Here is an 18,723-nt window from a genome sequence, read left to right as displayed (position 1 = left end):
GTGCTCTGTCATGTATAATAAACGTCACAGTATTAACCACCGTATATCGGTCTTAAATCTCTCAATTCGCACCGTACACATTTCTCGGCAACGGCATCACCAGAAAAGAAGCTCGGGAATTAATGAATTATTTCGTGCAAGTAGCAGAAAGGCAGATCCCAGAAAGCAACAACCCACCAGCCCAGCTAAGCCCAAAGCCTAAGCTCACTGACGAAGCTGACAACCATGGGCTCGAGCTCGTCTAAGCCGGAGGCGAGTCAATCCTCATATATCTGGAAGGCGTAAGTTCATAATAATAAATATTATTGTTGTTGTCGTTCCCATTCTAAGTTACATCATATATCATCGTTCCCTACCGTCGTTCGGCTAACTTGACAACTCTCGGCCGTTCGCAGATCCTCGCCCGTAGGCGTCTCACACGATGTCCTTGAAACCCTCCAGTCGAGTAGCGAAGTGAGCATCCTCAGCCCCTCCTTCCACCTCTTATTCTTCTTCTTCTTCTTCACCACTCAACTTTTCCCCCACCACCGAAACCCAGCACTGCCGACCTAGTTTAACTAACCCGCTCGTCCGAACCCCGTCCAGACCGATACCACGCGCGCGCAGACCCTCGAGCTAGTCGTACAAGCGCGCGTAGCCGACGAACTTAAGAAGCTCGAGGCGCAGGAGACGGCAGCACTCAAAGAAGCCTTAGACAAGGTCGCGGAGAGCAGCGTGGATGACGACAATAACAAGCAGCTGAGCACGCCCGCCGTGTCCAAGGAAATCGAGGCCCTCAGGGCGCGCCTCGAGAAGCGCAAGCAGCTGCGGCCGCTCCCGGACACCGTCGAGCAGGCCCGCGGCAGCGTCGTGCGCTGCCTACTCGAGAACGACCGGCGCCCGCTCGACTGCTGGCGCGAGGTCGAGGCGTTCAAGGAGGAGGTCAGGAAGCTCGAGAAGGAGTGGGTTGATAAGGTTGTCTCGTGAATGAGGCTTCTTTTTTTTAACTCTTAGGAGAATGATTGCAGAGAATACCGGGGTAGAAGAAGAGGAGGGAGAAAAAATCACTTCTTCGAAAGATGCCTCGTTATCTACCACCACCACCCCTTCCAATCGCCCTAGTAATTACTTACCTACCTAGGTACCTACGATAGATACTCTGTTGTAACAACACTCGACACACACTTATAGCATAAGCATTTTTAGGGAGCACCCGGGGAAAACAGAGCTATATAGAAAGATGGATAGCACTTAGTTTCTTGTGCAAGTCCCTCTCGTGCTGTGCGTGGAGATTTTTAATTCATGTGAAATCTACGTCTAAAGGGACTTCTAAAGTCGAGTCTTCTACGGCTCCAGAATCACTATCTTCCCCCTGCTTCTGCTTCCGTAGTTCCTCTTTCCTCTTCAAACCTTCTGCTCTCTTTCTTTCCCGCCGTACTTGTGCGTCTTCCCACCCATTCTTGCCGTCGTCGTCTACCGGCTTAGTTGCTTCCGCAAGAGCCGCCCGGAATCTGTTGATCCTCTTCGTATTTTCGACAAAGCGTTCGTTGGCTATACGAACTAGCATCCGTAGATAAGCTGACGATACGGTACAATGTATCTCATCGCCGTCGGACTGATACCCGATCAAGGACTCGAATGTAAGTCCCATAGACCGGATAGCGACTATCGGGGTGGCATGTTGCTCTCCGGCTGCCGGTGTCAAGCTCACAGCACCGCTCTCCCGGAATCCGGCCTGTAGACCACACCGGAGGAGCAACTGCGCATGTTCCGGCGAAGCAGTCAAGACGTGGAGAATCTAACACGGTAAGCCTAAGTTATTGCAGACGGAAGTTATGGGATACACTTAACTTACCATAGGCTCAAACTTGAAGTGAACAAGTCTTGCAGAAGCAATATCTTGCACAGCATCGCCATCTTTCCCATGAAATCTTCCCTCAACCTCACCGCCACCCCCCTCCCCAGAACCCCCCTTCTTCAACCCCAACATCTCCATCACATCCCCTTCACTTTCCGGCACCAGCACCGGATCATGCGAAACAAACAACCAATTCCCTCCCCCGCCCTTCCCCCCTACACCCGCCAATTTCCTAGCTTCTCCTCCTTCTCCCCCTCTGTCACCCCCTTCCCCTTCCCCTTCCTCCTCTTCAGCAGCAGCAGCAGCAGCAGTACCCGTACCGACCTTCTTACTCCCCTCCAGAAAAACACTCACCCGCCCCGCGCAGCTGCTCGTCGTCACGAACCCTTCCAGCCCGTTGACCTCCCCAATCAGCTCCCGCACCCCCTCGTCCACCGTCCCCTTCGGCGACGCGTCCGTGTACTCCCCTTCCGGACGCCCCAGCTGCTCCAGGATTCGCGCCTTGCGCCGCGCGAAGCCGGGCGTGGGGAGAGATGTGTCGTTGTCCCCCTTCATTATTCGTAGGATCAATATGCGTGTTGAAAAAAAAATTTTCTCTTTACTTTACTTGCTTTTTTTTTTTTAAACCGTCTTAAGTTCGTGCCGCCGAGTACCTAACACGTTGGGACTGGACAGATGATAGTTTGAAGATAAAATCGCAAGAGGGAAAACTCAGATTATTCCGTCTGATAGTAGCCCACTAAAAAAATGACAGCATCGTAACCTTTGTAAAAATAAATATATACCAGCCTCAGCCTTATGGGATAATTTTAAGGGAAATACTATGGAGCAAGCCGCTGAAGTGTCCATCATACGTATAACCAATTGATGACTTCTGATATTAAATGCGACATTAAATAGAAACTCATACATTACGTAGGTACTCTTGATTACTGTATTAATTTTGGCTTCTTCGCATGTTCAGAATTTATCACCATCATATCACGGTACATCTTACACGACTAGCATATTCTGGAGATCGCTCTGATTAATAGATAATAGCATTATCGCAGAACCGGGAACGAGAGTGTTCTACAAACCCAGGCCATACATAATACCACGCCTCCATAAAAAGCATCGAATAACACGATCCGTGGGCCGGCATCCGCCTAACCATATCAATACCAAAAGCCAGAAGCCTCTTAAACGTCAACAAGGGGTATCATGTTCTAACCATTCCGTAAACGCCTCCATCAATAGTGCAACCCTCGGCATGATGAGCGGGTTTGCCGCACAACGGCCGGAAATCTTGACACAAGCAAGGCTGACTATCTGCTTGCGTGTCTCGCTCTCGACAGTTAGACATTACGGAAGGTTGGTGAACATGACCGGCTTAGAAACCGTGCACCTTAATCGTCTTAGGATCAAGCTCTAGACCCTCTTTCTTATCGACGAGGAACTCCTGTACATCCTTGCGCTGGTCGCCCTGCAACTGGATGACTTCACCCATCTCGGTGTCGTTCACGATGGTGCCATTGCAAGCTAATGCGAGGATAGGGTCAGTAAAGTGAACAAACATAAAAATGGTTATACAAAAAGCGGGGGTTATCAGCATACCGAACTTCTTCTTGATGACCTTCAGGATTTTCTTCTGGTCGAATTTCTTCGGAAGACCTTGCACTGTGGTCAAGGTTTTACGTCCATTCCGCTCTGATAAGATGAAAAGTTAGCATATTAATTTTTCTTTTGTAGATGTATCGTATTTGGGATGCAGAGTAAGGGCGTGAGGAATGCGGCGCGAGCCGACTACCAGATGGGAAATGCATCGGAGCTATGCACACGTACGTTGAATGCGGATATGGATATAGTTCTGTGACTGCTTGGATTCACCTGTATCCTCATCGGCTTCGGCGAAGGGGTCTGTTTTGATGGTTGGTTAGCCTATGACGCGAAAAGGAGGTTGCATAAACAAAGGGGTCATCAGGTCAGATCGTAAGGCGATGGGGATAACAGCGATATCGATGGATATAGATAAACATCAATAGTTCTCCCCATCCCCTTAGAATCATCCCGCGATGAGGGAGATATTGCACATATTGCACGTACCATAGGTCTTGAGGTTTTCGATTGACATAAACTCGGGTTTATGGGGGTGACTTGGGGAAAAGGGTTTGTGGAGATGAACTCGGTGAAGCGACAGACAACTAATATTAGTGGCCTCGCTAAGCTGTGTAAAAGTTCTAATATGTAGGTAGTGTTCTGGTGGGTTTTACTAGAGAGAGTGGACGATGCAACAGTTGATTGCGTTGGTGAGATTAAGAGATGGATTAAATGTTGACGTTGTTGTTCAATTCTTGATGGGTGGCTAAGGCTCAATTTGTAGAAGAGAGGAGGACGAGAAAGACCGCAACAAGCAAGTGGCAGTGAATGGAGGGGCAACATCTATTTAGCGGGTCACTAGCGAATCGGCAAGGGGTGAGTGGGTCTTCCCCCTGCACCTGGCAGGCTGGGAGCCATGGCTGGGGGCCGGTTGAACCTACCCTCACCCTGCCCTGCTCACCCCTACTGCCCCCAGTGCTTCTACTGCCCCTACTGCTCTCCTAGGTACTGCTCTTGCACAAGGTAGAACATTCGTGCCACCCATAGAAATAGCGGCCTTATCAGACCCGGCAGGCTTAGGCAATAGTAGTATTGAACTTGGCAACTACGGGGGAAACCACCTAGCGAAAAAGTTAGAATTAGAAATTTGCCGGAGTGAGCGAAAACACCCTAACCTAAGTAGGTACTTTATTAGTGCTTTTTTCCAGCTTTTCTTTCCCCTGTTCAATAAATGTGAATTTCAATTGTTGGACAATTTTACAATTTCACAATTTCTCACATTTTGCGGTTAACCGGGAAGTAGCAAATGCCGGAAGAATGCATCACGTACCTCATGCCACACAGCTACCACACAATCGACACCACCAGCACCACCTATAACCCATAGAATGTCGGACATTGTACCACAACAGGAATCCAGACTAAACATCATCCATTAAGAGATTTCAATTCCATCCCAAAAATCTTTGAGCACCGAGAGATGTGACAAGCGACTTCTACCTACCTGCACATCCACGAGGATACCTACCAATCTTAGCAGCTGACCTGACTGACCTGACCCCCCCCTGCGCATCTGCGCATCTGCATGTGGCCTCCCGAAAGGCGAACATCTAGAACATCAGTCTCATTATTGGACTCATCCGTGGGCTAATTCAAGTGGGCAATCTCTACTTATGTCAGCCTGTAACCCTTCGATCGACCTATCCATGTCCCGATTCCAAAGGTCCTGCAGGTAACACTTATTTTACATATTTTACATATTTCGCATATTTCGCATATTTCGCCTATACCAATTTCAATTTCGAGATGGTCTTCGATGCGCAAGAGCTTCCCGATGACTCTCCGAGTCTAATTAAAGATTCGTCTGGATCAAGATGGACTCCCCTATTTCTGAAGAGCTGTGAGTTCGATTCGCAAATCTTTTTCAAAGTCATGATGAATTTGATTCGCAATCCGAATATCAATTCCAGTTGGCTGTTCCGGGCCGATATCTTGGTAGAGCGGGATCTACGTAAAAAAGATGAGACTACTGACCCCGCGGTCACACGGCCAAGCATTATCTACTTTGAAGATATGCACCTTGATAAAGCCCTGGTACGGAAGCTTGTTCCTAGAAATACTCGAAGAGATGAGCCTCTAGACCAAACGTGTCTAATTTATCATGGCACTGGACCGGGGAATATGGAAAGGTCCATGGTTGTTTACAAACCCCACGTCTCATCTCCTGATGACATGCCATTCTATCATCCTAAAGTGCAAGGCATAGCATTTCTCCACGAATGGAGCCCCGAAGACAATAAGGGTTCCGTGTCTATCCATTACCATTTCTTTAACGATGGAGATCGTTCGCCAAAGTTGGTGGGGACAGCCTCTAATCTCCTGTCAGTGCTCCATAAGCATGGCGAAGGAACTAAAAAGGGGTACACTAAGCGGGTTCATCACGACACTATCGTCCCCCAGATCTCTGTGCAGAATACATATACTAGGTTAAAGCAGAGTTATGCTCGCCAGCTTATTGAAACCTGGGCCGAGGTAACAGACCCGTCTAAGCACGTGTTTGAAGACTTGGCCATTGCGGCGTTTCTTATCGAGCTGTGGGCTCAGATGTATAAAGACTCCCCTTTCCCTGGATTTGTCGATATTGGCTGCGGTAACGGGCTGCTCGTGTACCTCCTTCGAAAAGAAGGATATTCAGGTTGGGGATTTGACGCGCGGAAACGGAAATCATGGGAACAGTATTCCGAAACGATTAGTGATGAGCCGGAGGATCGAGAGAGTCTCCGGCAGCATGTCCTACTTCCTTCTGTGATCAACCACCCTCTAAACAGGAAGGATACGAGTAGTGTGACCGTCTATGATGTAGATAGCACTGATCTTATACACGACGGTTTATTTCCTGAAGGCACGTTTATCATATCTAATCATGCAGACGAGTTGACACCGTGGACACCGATACTTGCTGCTATATCAAATTGTCCGTTCATCATGATACCGTGCTGCAGTCACGATCTTACCGGTGCAAGATTCCGGGCTCCCGCGCCGAAAACGCAAGGGAAATCGCCGTCGGCGTATTCCTCACTCGTCGAATGGATAAAAAGCATAGCAAGGGACTGTGGGTGGGAGATAGAAACCGAGATGCTTAGGATACCAAGCACAAGAAACACGGGTTTGATCGGTAGAAAAAGGAGTTCATCCTCCTCAGCGGTAGATATCCAAGAGGTTATAGTTAAATATGGCGGTACGGAAGGGTATGCGGATAACGTGATGAAGCTGATAGAGAGCAAGCCGAGGGGACATTAGCAATACCTATGGGGAAATATATATATATATAGAGTATACCCGATAGAATAGAGATATAAAAGTTGGATAGCAATGCGGTGATTGCTTTTATATAATAAGAACATTACATTAGGTACGTACCTGGATGTGGCTTGGCTAGTTGGTAAAGTCGCCATCACGTGGCTTGACGTGGCTTAACTAGAGCACATGAGTTTGCAACGTCGCTCCTTCCCAAAGGCCAAGGAACATTGAAATGTGCTGGCCCGAAATTATGTATGAATTAAGCTCTGGCACTACACCAAAGACCCGCGATTATCTTCAACTTTCACCTTCAACACAGCCGTCTCACCGCCCAACATGAGCTACGGCAAGAAAGATGAAGATGCCGACCTCGGCTTGGTCAAAGTTGACCGCACTCAAGTTTTTCAAGAAGGTAAGTTTACAATTCAATTCAATATTTAATTTAAATCCTCGAGTCTCTCCCCCCTTAGGTTGTTGCCCACCCAGCTATATAAGGTCTATCTGATCTAGACGGTCTGTCTGCATAATACCATAATACGCGAAGCTAAACAGCACCAAGCTCGATTATTCAATAGTTCGCCAATTCAACCACGAAGATGTCGCATCCTCCTAACGAAGATTGCCCTCCTCCTATATACCGGCGAGAAGTTCCCGACGAACGAAGCCACCACCCTCTTCTTCGGTATCTCGAAGCTATTCCAGAACAAAGATGCCAGCTTGCGACAGATGGTCCATCTGGTTATCAAGGAGATCGCCAACTCCGCCGAAGATATTATTATGGTTACGAGTACGATAATGAAGGATACTGGTGGTAGCACAGATGCAATCTACAGACCCAATGCTATACGTGCCCTATGTCGCATCATCGACGTGAGCCCAATGCATAGTCCTAGCTTCCTTACTCCCCCTTGCTGATGCCTTGCAGGCGACGACTGTCCAATCGATCGAACGTGTAATGAAGACAGCGATAGTCGACAAGAACCCTTCAGTATCCTCCGCCGCCCTTGTATCTTCCTATCACCTCCTCCCAATCGCCAAGGACGTCGTTCGACGATGGCAATCCGAAACGCAAGAGGCTGCCGCCTCGACCAAGTCTTCAGGTGGCTTCTCCCTCGGATTTTCGTCTTCCTCGGCTTCACTACCTGTTAATAACTCCACCATGACCCAATACCACGCCATTGGTCTCCTATACCAGATACGATCCCACGATAGGATGGCACTGGTCAAGATGGTGCAACAGTTTGGTGCCGCTGGTGCTGTCAAGAGCCCTGCCGCTATAGTGATGCTTGTTAGGCTAGCTGCGCAATTGGCCGAGGAAGACCAATCGCTCAGAAAGCCTATGATGCAGCTTCTTGACGGATGGTTAAGACATAAGAGCGAAATGGTCAACTTTGAGGCAGCTAAGGCAATCTGCGATATGAGGGATGTCACCGACGCCGAAGTCACCCAAGCTGTTCATGTGCTACAGCTATTCCTCTCTTCGCCTCGTGCCGTAACCAAATTCGCTGCCCTCCGCATCCTACACAATTTTGCTTCCTTCAAGCCGCAAGCCGTCAACGTTTGCAACCCCGATATTGAGGCGCTCATCTCCAACAGTAACCGCTCGATCGCTACGTTCGCTATTACCACACTGCTCAAGACTGGCAATGAAGCAAGCGTGGATAGGTTGATGAAGCAAATCTCTGGATTTATGTCTGAAATTACGGACGAGTTCAAGATCACCATCGTCGAAGCCATCCGAACCCTATGCCTTAAGTTCCCTAGCAAACAAGCTGGCATGCTTTCTTTCTTGAGTGGCATTCTACGCGACGAGGGCGGTTACGAGTTCAAGCGGGCTGTTGTGGAAAGCATGTTTGACCTGATTAAGTTCGTTCCAGATTCCAAGGAAGACGCTCTCGCCCACCTTTGCGAATTTATCGAAGATTGCGAGTTCACGAAATTGGCTGTGCGTATTCTCCACCTGCTCGGTCTAGAAGGACCCAAGACTTCTCAGCCTACCAAATACATCCGATATATCTACAACCGTGTGGTTCTGGAGAACGCCATTGTAAGAGCGGCAGCCGTAACCGCCCTAGCCAAGTTCGGTGTGGGTCAGAAGGACCCTGAAGTCAAGCGTAGCGTCGACGTTCTGTTGACTAGGTGCTTGGATGACGTGGATGATGAAGTCCGTGACCGTGCCGCGCTCAATCTGAGGTTGATGCACGAGGAGGATGACTTAGGTGATCGCTTCATCAAGAACGGTAAGTACATTTGCCGCTCTTTTACAAACAATGTGAAATACTAATCAGGACCACAGAGAATATGTTCTCGCTACCTTACTTTGAACACCAGCTTGTTATGTATGTGACATCGGATGACAAGTCAACCTTCGAAACTCCGTTCGACATCAGCCAGATCCCGGTTGTCACTCGGGAGCAAGCAGATGCCGAGGATCGCACGAAGAAGCTTACGGCTACTACGCCATCTCTAAAGCCGCCAAAGACCGGCCCCACAAAGACAACGCCGACTGGCGTAGAGGCACAAGCCTCAGCAGCTGCTGCCGCCCAGAAGTATGCTCAAGAACTTATGTCGATCCCGGAGATGAAGGAATTTGGCAGCGTTCTCAAGTCATCCTCTGTTGTTGAGCTGACCGAAGCCGAGACGGAATACGTCGTCACAGTCGTCAAGCACATCTTCAAGGAGCACATCGTACTCCAGTACGAAGTTAAGAACACACTTCTAGCTACGGTCCTCGAAAACGTGTCGGTGGTAGCAACGCCGTCTGACGAGGAAGAACTAGAGGAAGTGTTCATCATTCAAGCAGAGAAGCTTCCCACAGATGAGCCCGGGAAGATATACGTGGCGTTCAAGAAAGCGAACGGCGAGGGATCCCTACCGACCGCCACCTTCTCTAACATACTTAAGTTCACGAGCAAGGAGATCGACCCTACTACCAACGAGCCTGAGGAGACTGGCTACGAGGATGAGTACGAGGTGTCCGACTTCGATCTTGCCGGTAGCGACTACGTGATACCCACATTCGCAGGCAACTTCAACCACGTATGGGAACAGGTGGGTGCGGCTGGTGAGGAAGCAGAGGAGACAATGCAGCTGTCAGGCGTAAGCAGCATCGCAGGTATGTGTTTATGTTTCTCTATATTTTTACGAAAAGTATAACTAATGTGAAATGGCAGATGCTACGGAGCAACTTATCAAGACGCTCTCGTTACAACCACTGGAAGGCACAGATGTTCCGGTCAGCCAGACGACACATCAACTCAAGCTTCTGGGCAAGACGGTCAACGGGGGAAGGGTAGTGGCAAACGTCAGGATGGCGTACTCGTCGAAGTCAGGAGTGACAACCAAGATTATAGTACGCAGCGAGGAGGAGAATGTTGCTGCTATGGTGGTGGCGTCCGTCGCGTAATAATGATGGTTTCTGGAAAGGCGTTTCTGCAAAAAATGACGAGCGATGTCCTTTCGGTTTTGAGGGTTACCTTATGCATATTACTACTAGAGACTCGAGTAAAGGGGCGAGCAGTGTAGGACTTGCGCGATCCTAGATGAATGATATTAGGGGCCGAGCTGTACTTGTTTATAAGAAAGAGTCAAAGAAAGAATTATATGATAGCCTCTTGAGTGTCAGCAGAACGAACCTGGGAGGTTGAACTCGAGGACCCTTAAGGTTATGATGAATTGAACAGTATAATAAGCTTCACCTTGGCTATAGCTTCTTACATTTACATGCAACTTAACCTAAGGTACCTACGTAAGGTAACCTTGATGTCTCTCTAAACACAAATGCGCTTATACTTAAAGTTACATTGATTCTACCCCATGGGTAATGGAGGAGGTATGTACATCAGGTAGGTATGTAGATCACCTCCAACATATCTACTACCTCCTCTAAGGTACCTACCTACCTCTAGTACCTAAAGTACTAGGTAGATGTACCTATTTACAAGTACCTAGGTACCTCTATAATAAAAGTTTATTAGCTTACCTTAGGTAGGCACATTACCTATGCCAGCTCTTAGCTTAGAAAATGGGTCTTCGATATTCGATGCACACAATGACGCTTTCTCCATATTTTTTTTCCTTTGCCCTACAAGCCAACTCACTGTTTTTTCTTTTTCCTTCAATTTTTCTACATACTACCACCTACACAAATTAGTTCGTCTTTTGATCTTTGACGACGTTCCTTTCAAAATAAAGGGGACGTTCCGTTCCGGTCCCGTCCTTGTCGAAGCGTTCCTCTTTTTTTTTTCTGCTTCCCTCTTTTGTATCCGGCGTCCGGAGTAGCAGCTAGCCAGCCAACCCGAGCTTTAATTGCAGGGAATCAAGTAACTTCATCCTTGAAAAATTCCATTTTAATATATATATATATATATACACCTACCTATATATATAATATATATAAGGCATCCGTCGGTCAAGATGGTCTACGTTCGTCAGGAATTCCTGCCGAATCTAAAGGCATATAAGTACTCGGGCGTCGACCACTCGTTGACGTCCAAATACATCCTGAAGCCCTTCTACTCCAATGTCGTCATCAAGTGCTTCCCCATGTCCATGGCCCCCAACCTCATCACCTTGACGGGCTTCATGTTCATCGTCGCCAACTTCTTCACGCTGTTGTGGTACAACCCGACCCTCGACCAGGACTGTCCCTCGTGGGTCTACTACTCGTGGGCCGTCGGCCTATTCCTCTATCAGACTTTCGATGCGGTGGATGGGGCTCAAGCGTATGTCTTATAGGCAGATTAGAGCTACTCTCTCGCTCTCTCTCTCTCTGCCCGATGCTATAATAAGTATAAACTATAGACTGTGGTACGCTAATAGCTAATTGGGCTTCTTTCAGACGACGGACGAGACAAAGCGGTCCCCTCGGCGAGCTATTCGATCATGGCGTCGACGCCCTGAACACTTCTCTCGAATGTCTCATCTTCGCCGCCTCTCAGAACATGGGACAGAGCTGGTATACCGTTGCTTCGCTCTTCGCCTGTACGTACCGCTACAACCACCCCTCTCCCTAATTTTATTTTATTTTTTATCTTCTCTCAGATTCAGCGACAGTTGTTAACAAGGCAATTTCAAAAACAGCCCTCCAGACTTTCTACGTCCAGACCTGGGAGGAATACCACACCGGAACCCTCACCCTCGGCATCGTCAACGGTCCCGTCGAAGGCATCCTGATCATCGTGTTCGTGTACGCGCTCACCGGATACTTGGGCGGCGCCTCCTTCTGGCAGCAGCCGATGCTCGAGACGCTGCACGTGCCCAAGTCCCTCGGCATCCCCGAGTACCTGTACAAGCTGTCCTTCACGCAGTGGTACATGGTGCAAGGCGTCGTGGTCATGGTCTTCAACACGGTCGAGAGCGCACGCAACGTGATCCGCGCGCGCCGGGCTCGTGGCGACCGCAGCCGCTGGGCCCTGCTCGGCCTGCTGCCCTTCGCCAGCACCTGGGCCCTCGTCGCCGCCTACCTATACCTGCAGCCCGTCATCCGCACCCAGCACCTCGTGCCCTTCGCCCTCTTCGCCGGCTTCGTCAACGCCTACAGCGTCGGCCAGGTCATCACCGCCCACCTCGTCAAGCTCCCCTTCCCTTACTGGAACGTGCTCGCCTTACCCTTGGCCTACGGCGTCATCGACTCCCTCGGCCCCGTCCTCCAGTCCCACTTCGGCTGGGCCTCGGGCTGGCCCAGCGCCCTCGGCGACGGCGCCTACCAGGTCGCCTACATGTTCTGCATGTTGGGCATCGCGATCGGCGTGTACGGGTCCTTCGTGGTGGATGTTATCGTTACTATCTGCGATTACTTGGATATCTGGTGTCTCACGATCAAGCACCCGTACGTCGAGGTCGCGGAACCTGCCAATGGGAAGAAGGTGAACTGAAAAAAGAGAATGTGTGTGTGTGGAAGTAGAGAGACGTAGGTACCTAAGGTTATATATTATTATCCTAGAGGATGGGGATGTGAAATGCCGTGGTAGTACCTAAGGGTCCATCTTCTCTGAATTATAAGGAGCAGACCAGACGGTTAGGTGCTCTACGGATTTCAGCAAGGTGGGATGTGGAATGTTATAAAAAAGAGTGAGGCACTCAATTTTTTTTATGTGGAATGGGTTATGAATAATCTAATGGGAGGTAACGAAATCAATGGCAGGATGGGTGGATGGAAGGAAGGCAGGGAGGAAATATACGGTTCAAGATAACGATGTCGATGATGATCCAAGTGCTGGGCGTCTATAAATTACATACCTCATATGTTTTAGTACTCTCTCCACTCTGTGTTATACCTAGTACCCCAACTCATATTCTTGTAATAAGCGGTTTACGTATCTATTTACAACGCCTGATATCACTCGTACGAAGAATAGAAGAAAGGGGGGAGGGGAAGATGTACCTAGTAACAACTCAAGTCCAGACTTCCCCCCTTTACACGGGAAATCCATAAAGTCCGAGTATTACACTTTACAAGAGTAGTGCCCTTGCGTTAGAGCTGCTAACAAGACAAGAGGGAAAATAAGTAAAGCTCATCACACACAGCACAGCGACGGCTTATATTAATTCGTCCAATTCAAACCGTTAGGTACCTTAGGTAGGTAAGTATGGCATCACACCTTGTCAAGACAGTTATAGAAGAACAAAAAAAGGGGGGGCGGGGGAGGGCAAGGAGAACACGAACGGCCATATTCCATCTCAAATACATGAGGAACGAAATAGTAGTAATAATAATAATAAACCACGGGGCTATATGTTAGCCAATAGGTACCCTAACCTAAGGTAGTGTATATGGTATATATATATATAAACAAAAAAACACGACCGATCCAGCCGCCTAACTGTTAAACACCAGATAGGATGAGCAAGGAGAAAATGGATCGAAAAAAAAAATACTTTGAGTCGATTGTTGAATCATAATGTGTGCTTGTGTGTGCGTGTGTGTCTTTGTATCCTTTCCTCTTGTTGACTTTCCTAGTTCCTAGGAATTCACCTCGTCCCCCTCCCCTTAACAACAACAACAACGACAACAATAATAATAATAACTTTCCGCCCAGAAACTCCCCGGCCATGTTTGACTTTGGTAGTGTCGTCCCCTCTCTATCATTCCCTTCCACAGTCCTATTCTTCCTAGCGCGGTCCCTTTCCGGTACTTATTCTACGGTTTTCCATATCATGCCACCGGCGTGTTCCCCGAGTTAGGTCCAAAGCGCTTCAATCGTAATATACTCGTCCATTCATCGATCCTCCGTACATGCCACGCCATTCGCCAATTTACAGAACCGAGATCGATCTTGTCCCCTGTGATACCCGGTACGCCATCATAGTCTCATATACTCCACTTCACTTCGCTCCGCTGATTCGAAAAAGCACGACCGCTCATAATAGCTCGTCGCTACCACTCGCGACACTCTCTTTAATAGCCTGGAGAATGACACGTTCCTCGAAGACCGGTCCTTGCCCGTCACATTTGGCCTGGGATTTTAACCGCAGGCTCACATCGCCGACATCGACCCTGCCCTGCTTAAATAATTCGTGATTAATGATGTAATCCCACGTAGCACCGGCAGCCAAGAGACGCTCGCCGCCAGACTCCACTATGCGGTGGCTCGGCGTTTTGTTAGTGTGGTTCTGGAGGAGGTCCGAGTAGAAGTCCGTGGGGTTGTACTGCATTGGCCCTGTGGTCGTCGGGGCGGGGGGCGACAGGGAACCGTTCTGGGCGTGGACGTTGGACGTGGCACGTAGAATCTCGTTCTCCGTGCTCATCTTCTGCAGGTCGCGTTTCAACTTTTCGTTTTCGCTGGCCGTCTGATGCTGTTGTGCTTCCAAGCTAGCTAGCTTCGCTTCGAGGTCTTTAACATGTCGTTCCTTGCGTTCTCGGAATGCGCGCTGACTAGATATCGACGCAATGTTAGTCAAGAGCCAATGGTCACTCGATCTTCATATATCACATGGCTAGAACCGTCCCTCCAATCCCAAATCCGGGGGTTTACTCACGCGGCCCGGTTTTGAGCCTTTCGGCGGGATTGGGCAGGCGTCAGATCGTCGTCATCCGAATTAGACGCCGTCTGTCTATTTGCATCGGGATCCGGCTTGGCCATAGGCAATATATCGGTTGGACTGCCCTTCACGCCCGAAATACTATTCACTTGAGAATGGCTCTGACCGCTCTGGCCGCGGGCCGGATGCGTCGGCGGTGTCGGCGGGCCGGGAGGGCCGGGAAAGGCTTGAGGCTGCTGATTGAATTGGGCGTACGGCTCGAAGTTCTGTTGGAAGTGATCACTGTTCTGAAAGCCATCGTAAACATCCTAGTTGGCACCGAGATCAGCGCTTCATTTTCTAGGCAAGGCGACATGACCCTACGCTAAAAGCCGAAACAAAAACAAAAAAAGCAAAGGTACGAGATATACTAACATGTGGAGAGTGATTGCTGAACTCCTCGGATGCGGCTGAGTTGGAATGAGACGGAGTTAAGGGAGGAATCCCAATAAAGTGATAAGGGTGAGCTCCGCCGTAGAACGGGTGTGAGAAATCCATTTTCTAGCTTGAAAAGACCTGATCGTGAGATATCTACTCTATTGTATACGGGATGAGGGTGCGTAGACTTTGCGAACAAGTGTAGAGGAAGTGGAAAGAAAGCCTGCACGGCGAGACCGGCGGCTCGATGGTGTTATTACTTGGGGCTTCTGGTAATACACACGTCCAGAAGAAAGCTGCTGCTGATGGATGGTTCAAGTAACGGGGGGGTTAGCATAAGGTCCAGGGGTGTCCTCTTTTTGGCTTGGCCGTTCCCGAACGCAGGGGAGGCTTGCTAATCTACCTGTCTACCAGATCTGCGTAGCGTGCTTGAGATTGACACAAGTATGCAGCACAGCAGATCAGAAGGCCAGGTAATTCTTGATATCAGGCAAGTTTAAGTACGTAGGCAAGAATAGACGAAGTCTTAACATAGCCCTTTGTGTGTCCAACTTCGGCCTCCGGTGGAATTGCAGTCGAGGGATATATGGGATATATTTCCTCAGGCCTTTTTTTATTTTTTATTTTTTTGTATCCCTTGGGGCCACAGAAAGAAGAGGAGAGACCGTCTTACTAATTTTGGCAATATGCGATATCCCTTCGGTTGAAGTGGCAAATAGGAATCACCTATTCCATCTCCACAGACGGGAAGGGTGGATTACACCGTACCCAACACGTTCTAGAGGGGATGTCGAGACTCGAAAGGCCGCTGTAGTGTAGACTTTAAAAAAATACCACCTGCATGTCCCACGCCACCCGCGTTCCTAGAACATTCGGCGGTGATTCGACAACCCCAAACCATAACGAGAAGGGTGACCAAACGAGTGTTCGTCTCAAAATAAAACCATAGATTAATGGCCCTACCTTTTATTTGACCCTTCTTGCATTTGATTGAATGCCTCCCTTCCCATTGGGTAGGGGAGGGAAATATCCAGAGAACCATAGCAGGTAGACAATCTGTTGGGTTGGTGGTAACAAGACTTTTAGGGGACTACTAACCTAATAGAAAATTATGGTTTAAGCAGGCCAATAGTTGGGTTCCTCCCGCAAAATTTTCGGCTTTTGCACGTCTTCGAATCCTTCATACCCCTTTTTGACTTACATACTTCCTAGGTATGCTTCTTACGCTCCTCCGAGACCCAGAAGACCAGCGTTTGAGGTACGTCGGTCATCAGCTGCATTCCCACCGGGGTTGTGTAGGCCGTTCAACAAACAGGTATAGATGGCATGCGGGATTGTATTGTACTGCCGTTGTATCTTCTTTGTAGCCAATCATAGCCGTAGGATCAACTTTTCCGCCAGAAACACATAACCTCTACTTCCACAATAGCACCATTACACGCACTGACGTTAGACAGTGTTTCCACTAGACACCCCTCAAACTGCTGACGGTGTCTGCAGCTTGAGGCGGTATAGGACGAGGGTTGGAAGGTCTCGATCCTCCACAGCCACCGTTTCTCGCCCCGACAGTTGATAACGAGAAGAGAACAAGCCCCCAGTCTTTCTTTTCGAGTACCATGCAGTTGCAAGCACCCCGAAAATACCCCTCGGCAGGTTCAACTTTTCCAGTGCTGACGAGGAAATGAAACAGCCAAGTTCTCTGCTGTTCGTCAGCTCTCCCAGAAACGATAAGCTTAACACGTATCGCAGGACGTAATGTGCAATACTAATTGACTCTGTGCGTAGTAGACAATACCCAACGTACCCTAAATCCGATGATACCGTAAATGTATTGTATCCCATCTGGGTTACCTTCGGTCTTGTTCTTGTAAGTCGCGTTGCATCGAGGCGACCTCCGTCAAGTGACTAGGAAGTCCGTGGCGCGTCTATATCACATTAGCCAGTGCAATATTTGACTGCCGTTCAATACCTAGCATAATATTTCGCCTTGGAATCTGTATCAAGGTTATCACGTGCGTTGCTGATACTGGCTTATTCCATGTACTCGCTTTTCGAGGAAACGCCCCTTGGTAAGATATTCTTAGAACCCAGTTCACACGCTGCGTCATCCCAGTATTGGAGCTAACGAGGGAATTTTAGAGGTCACGATCCAAGACTTGTGAGGCGAGGCAATGTTGCGCAGGTAGGAATTGGGGTAACGCTACTCTCCCTACAAAGACGTTACAGGTAATGGGGCGATGATTCTCACGCTTGCCGCCGAATTAATCTAGACGGGATACAACACCGTGTAGAATATAATCCAGTTCGTTGTTGAAGCGCAGAATCATACCTCGATTAGTCAACTCGGCCCAACTTTGGCGAACTCGGAAGTTCATTGTTAATCCTTAAGTCGAAAAAAAAGAGAGAAAAAAAGAATCTGCTTCCGGGGGACAACAGGGGAGTTATGCAAGCCTTTACGTTGACGATATCGGCCCCAGATAGATTTACAATGCACCGACCCGAGTGGATATGATGGACTTTCGCGAATAGTAAACCTGTCATATCCTCTGCTACCAGATATGGCCCGGTAGAAAGTTTCTGTTGTATTATGAGCGCTTTGAGGGCATTATAATACGGGATCCAACGAGCTGTCAAACGTAGGAACCGAACGGTATTAGGTCTGACGATAAAACAAGATCAAACCGGAACTCCTTTAGGGCATGCGAATAGGTACCCAAAGTAACAACCTTTTCTTTCCGGTAGGAAAGTTTTTACCGGAGTTGTAGGCTCATCTGGGCGGTTTGGTCATCCACTCAAAGTCGGATAGGTGTTGTGATCGTCTCATGGTAATGCGAGGTAGGGGTAAAGCAAGAACCACCTCGAATAGTTCAGAGTATCTCGTCCTTATCAGGCATCAGGCGCATCTGTCAGTTTTCTAGCCGTTTAGATGTTGCCCCAGCATCTGATTTAAAGAACTCTGATACTAAGTTTGTCTTCGTACTATCGACCTGTTGATTCCAACTACCCGGTAAGCTTATAAGCACAGAAATCCTAGAGATGCACGAGACGCAAGGAATAGGCCGCAGATGGTCATTGCTGATAAACCGAGCTCAAGGAAAGCAAGACTAACATGGAAGTAATTATACTACCTAGAGTTCAGTATCGTTCAGTATCGTGTAGTGTAGCCAAAGGGCGCCGGGATAGGCTGTTCCGTCTGAAGTGAAAATCATTGGGTTGCTCACACGTAGTTTACAAAGTTGGGCGAAGTGGAATAGACTTCGTTCGTTATTTATGGTTTTTTTTTCTTCTTTTTTTTTTTGAAGACTTGACTCAAAGTTAAAGGAGATATAAGAAAAAAAAGGAAGGAAAGAAAGAAAAAACAAGGGTTTAATAGATACCTGTAAGCGACCTTGAAGTTCACAACTTCCCCCAAACCCCTAAATTTAACTAGTCTTTCCTATTTAGGCATTCGTGAGGGCTTCCTTCCGTACCTGGGTATGGGCTTTATTTCTCCCAAGTTTATGGCAGGTACCTAGTTAAATTTGACTAGAAGGAAGGAAGCAACGTAAAAGTGATGTATATGTCGGTTGTAAGTTCCTACAGTTACTACAGTTACTACAGGCCTACCT

At 48.4% G+C, this 18,723-nt stretch overlaps 7 protein-coding genes across 7 annotated transcripts; 4 read left to right on the top strand and 3 right to left on the bottom strand.

The window, feature by feature from the left end:
* The first annotated feature begins 1 nt into the window (after position 1).
* F4812DRAFT_18155 (DUF1690-domain-containing protein) lies at positions 2-1,123 on the top strand. The gene is made up of 3 exons (XM_047930033.1): positions 2-281; positions 396-453; positions 586-1,123. Exons 1-3 carry the CDS (start codon positions 226-228, stop codon positions 964-966), a joined length of 495 nt encoding a protein of 164 aa, XP_047794896.1. The 5' UTR covers positions 2-225; the 3' UTR covers positions 967-1,123.
* F4812DRAFT_464683 (methyltransferase TYW3-domain-containing protein) lies at positions 741-2,505 on the bottom strand. Its single transcript, XM_047938367.1, has 2 exons — positions 1,835-2,505; positions 741-1,777 (listed from the first exon to the last, which is right to left on the bottom strand). The coding sequence occupies exons 1-2, from the start codon at positions 2,390-2,392 to the stop codon at positions 1,280-1,282; spliced, it is 1,056 nt and encodes a 351-aa protein (XP_047794895.1). The 5' UTR covers positions 2,393-2,505; the 3' UTR covers positions 741-1,279.
* Positions 2,506-2,805: 300 nt separating this feature from the next.
* F4812DRAFT_409471 (anaphase-promoting complex subunit Apc5) lies at positions 2,806-4,213 on the bottom strand. Its single transcript, XM_047932446.1, has 4 exons — positions 3,923-4,213; positions 3,662-3,736; positions 3,434-3,526; positions 2,806-3,358 (listed from the first exon to the last, which is right to left on the bottom strand). The coding sequence occupies exons 1-4, from the start codon at positions 3,948-3,950 to the stop codon at positions 3,210-3,212; spliced, it is 345 nt and encodes a 114-aa protein (XP_047794894.1). The 5' UTR covers positions 3,951-4,213; the 3' UTR covers positions 2,806-3,209.
* Positions 4,214-5,221: 1,008 nt separating this feature from the next.
* F4812DRAFT_449050 (DUF1613-domain-containing protein) lies at positions 5,222-6,715 on the top strand (the record flags this gene model as incomplete). The annotated part of the gene is made up of 1 exon (XM_047935931.1): positions 5,222-6,715. The coding sequence occupies one exon, from the start codon at positions 5,222-5,224 to the stop codon at positions 6,713-6,715; it is 1,494 nt and encodes a 497-aa protein (XP_047794893.1).
* Positions 6,716-6,956: 241 nt separating this feature from the next.
* F4812DRAFT_409469 (Coatomer, gamma subunit) lies at positions 6,957-10,436 on the top strand. Its single transcript, XM_047932445.1, has 5 exons — positions 6,957-7,127; positions 7,275-7,585; positions 7,641-8,955; positions 9,012-9,830; positions 9,889-10,436. Exons 1-5 carry the CDS (start codon positions 7,052-7,054, stop codon positions 10,119-10,121), a joined length of 2,754 nt encoding a protein of 917 aa, XP_047794892.1. The 5' UTR covers positions 6,957-7,051; the 3' UTR covers positions 10,122-10,436.
* Positions 10,437-11,000: 564 nt separating this feature from the next.
* On the top strand, positions 11,001-12,730 carry F4812DRAFT_18052 (Choline/ethanolaminephosphotransferase). Its single transcript, XM_047930025.1, has 3 exons — positions 11,001-11,439; positions 11,556-11,698; positions 11,798-12,730. The coding sequence occupies exons 1-3, from the start codon at positions 11,132-11,134 to the stop codon at positions 12,589-12,591; spliced, it is 1,245 nt and encodes a 414-aa protein (XP_047794891.1). The 5' UTR covers positions 11,001-11,131; the 3' UTR covers positions 12,592-12,730.
* Positions 12,731-13,405: 675 nt separating this feature from the next.
* F4812DRAFT_409465 (uncharacterized protein) lies at positions 13,406-15,785 on the bottom strand. The gene is made up of 3 exons (XM_047932444.1): positions 15,113-15,785; positions 14,696-15,006; positions 13,406-14,591 (listed from the first exon to the last, which is right to left on the bottom strand). Exons 1-3 carry the CDS (start codon positions 15,233-15,235, stop codon positions 14,078-14,080), a joined length of 948 nt encoding a protein of 315 aa, XP_047794890.1. The 5' UTR covers positions 15,236-15,785; the 3' UTR covers positions 13,406-14,077.
* Between the last annotated feature and the right edge of the window lie 2,938 nt (positions 15,786-18,723).

This window comes from Daldinia caldariorum, assembly GCF_022478825.1.
Source record: "Daldinia caldariorum strain CBS 122874 unplaced genomic scaffold F4812scaffold_1, whole genome shotgun sequence".
In the NCBI taxonomy this organism is placed as follows: Eukaryota; Fungi; Ascomycota; class Sordariomycetes; order Xylariales; family Hypoxylaceae; genus Daldinia; species Daldinia caldariorum.
The sequence above is the reverse complement of the archived record's forward strand: the minus strand, read 5'-3'. Positions and strand labels throughout refer to the sequence as shown.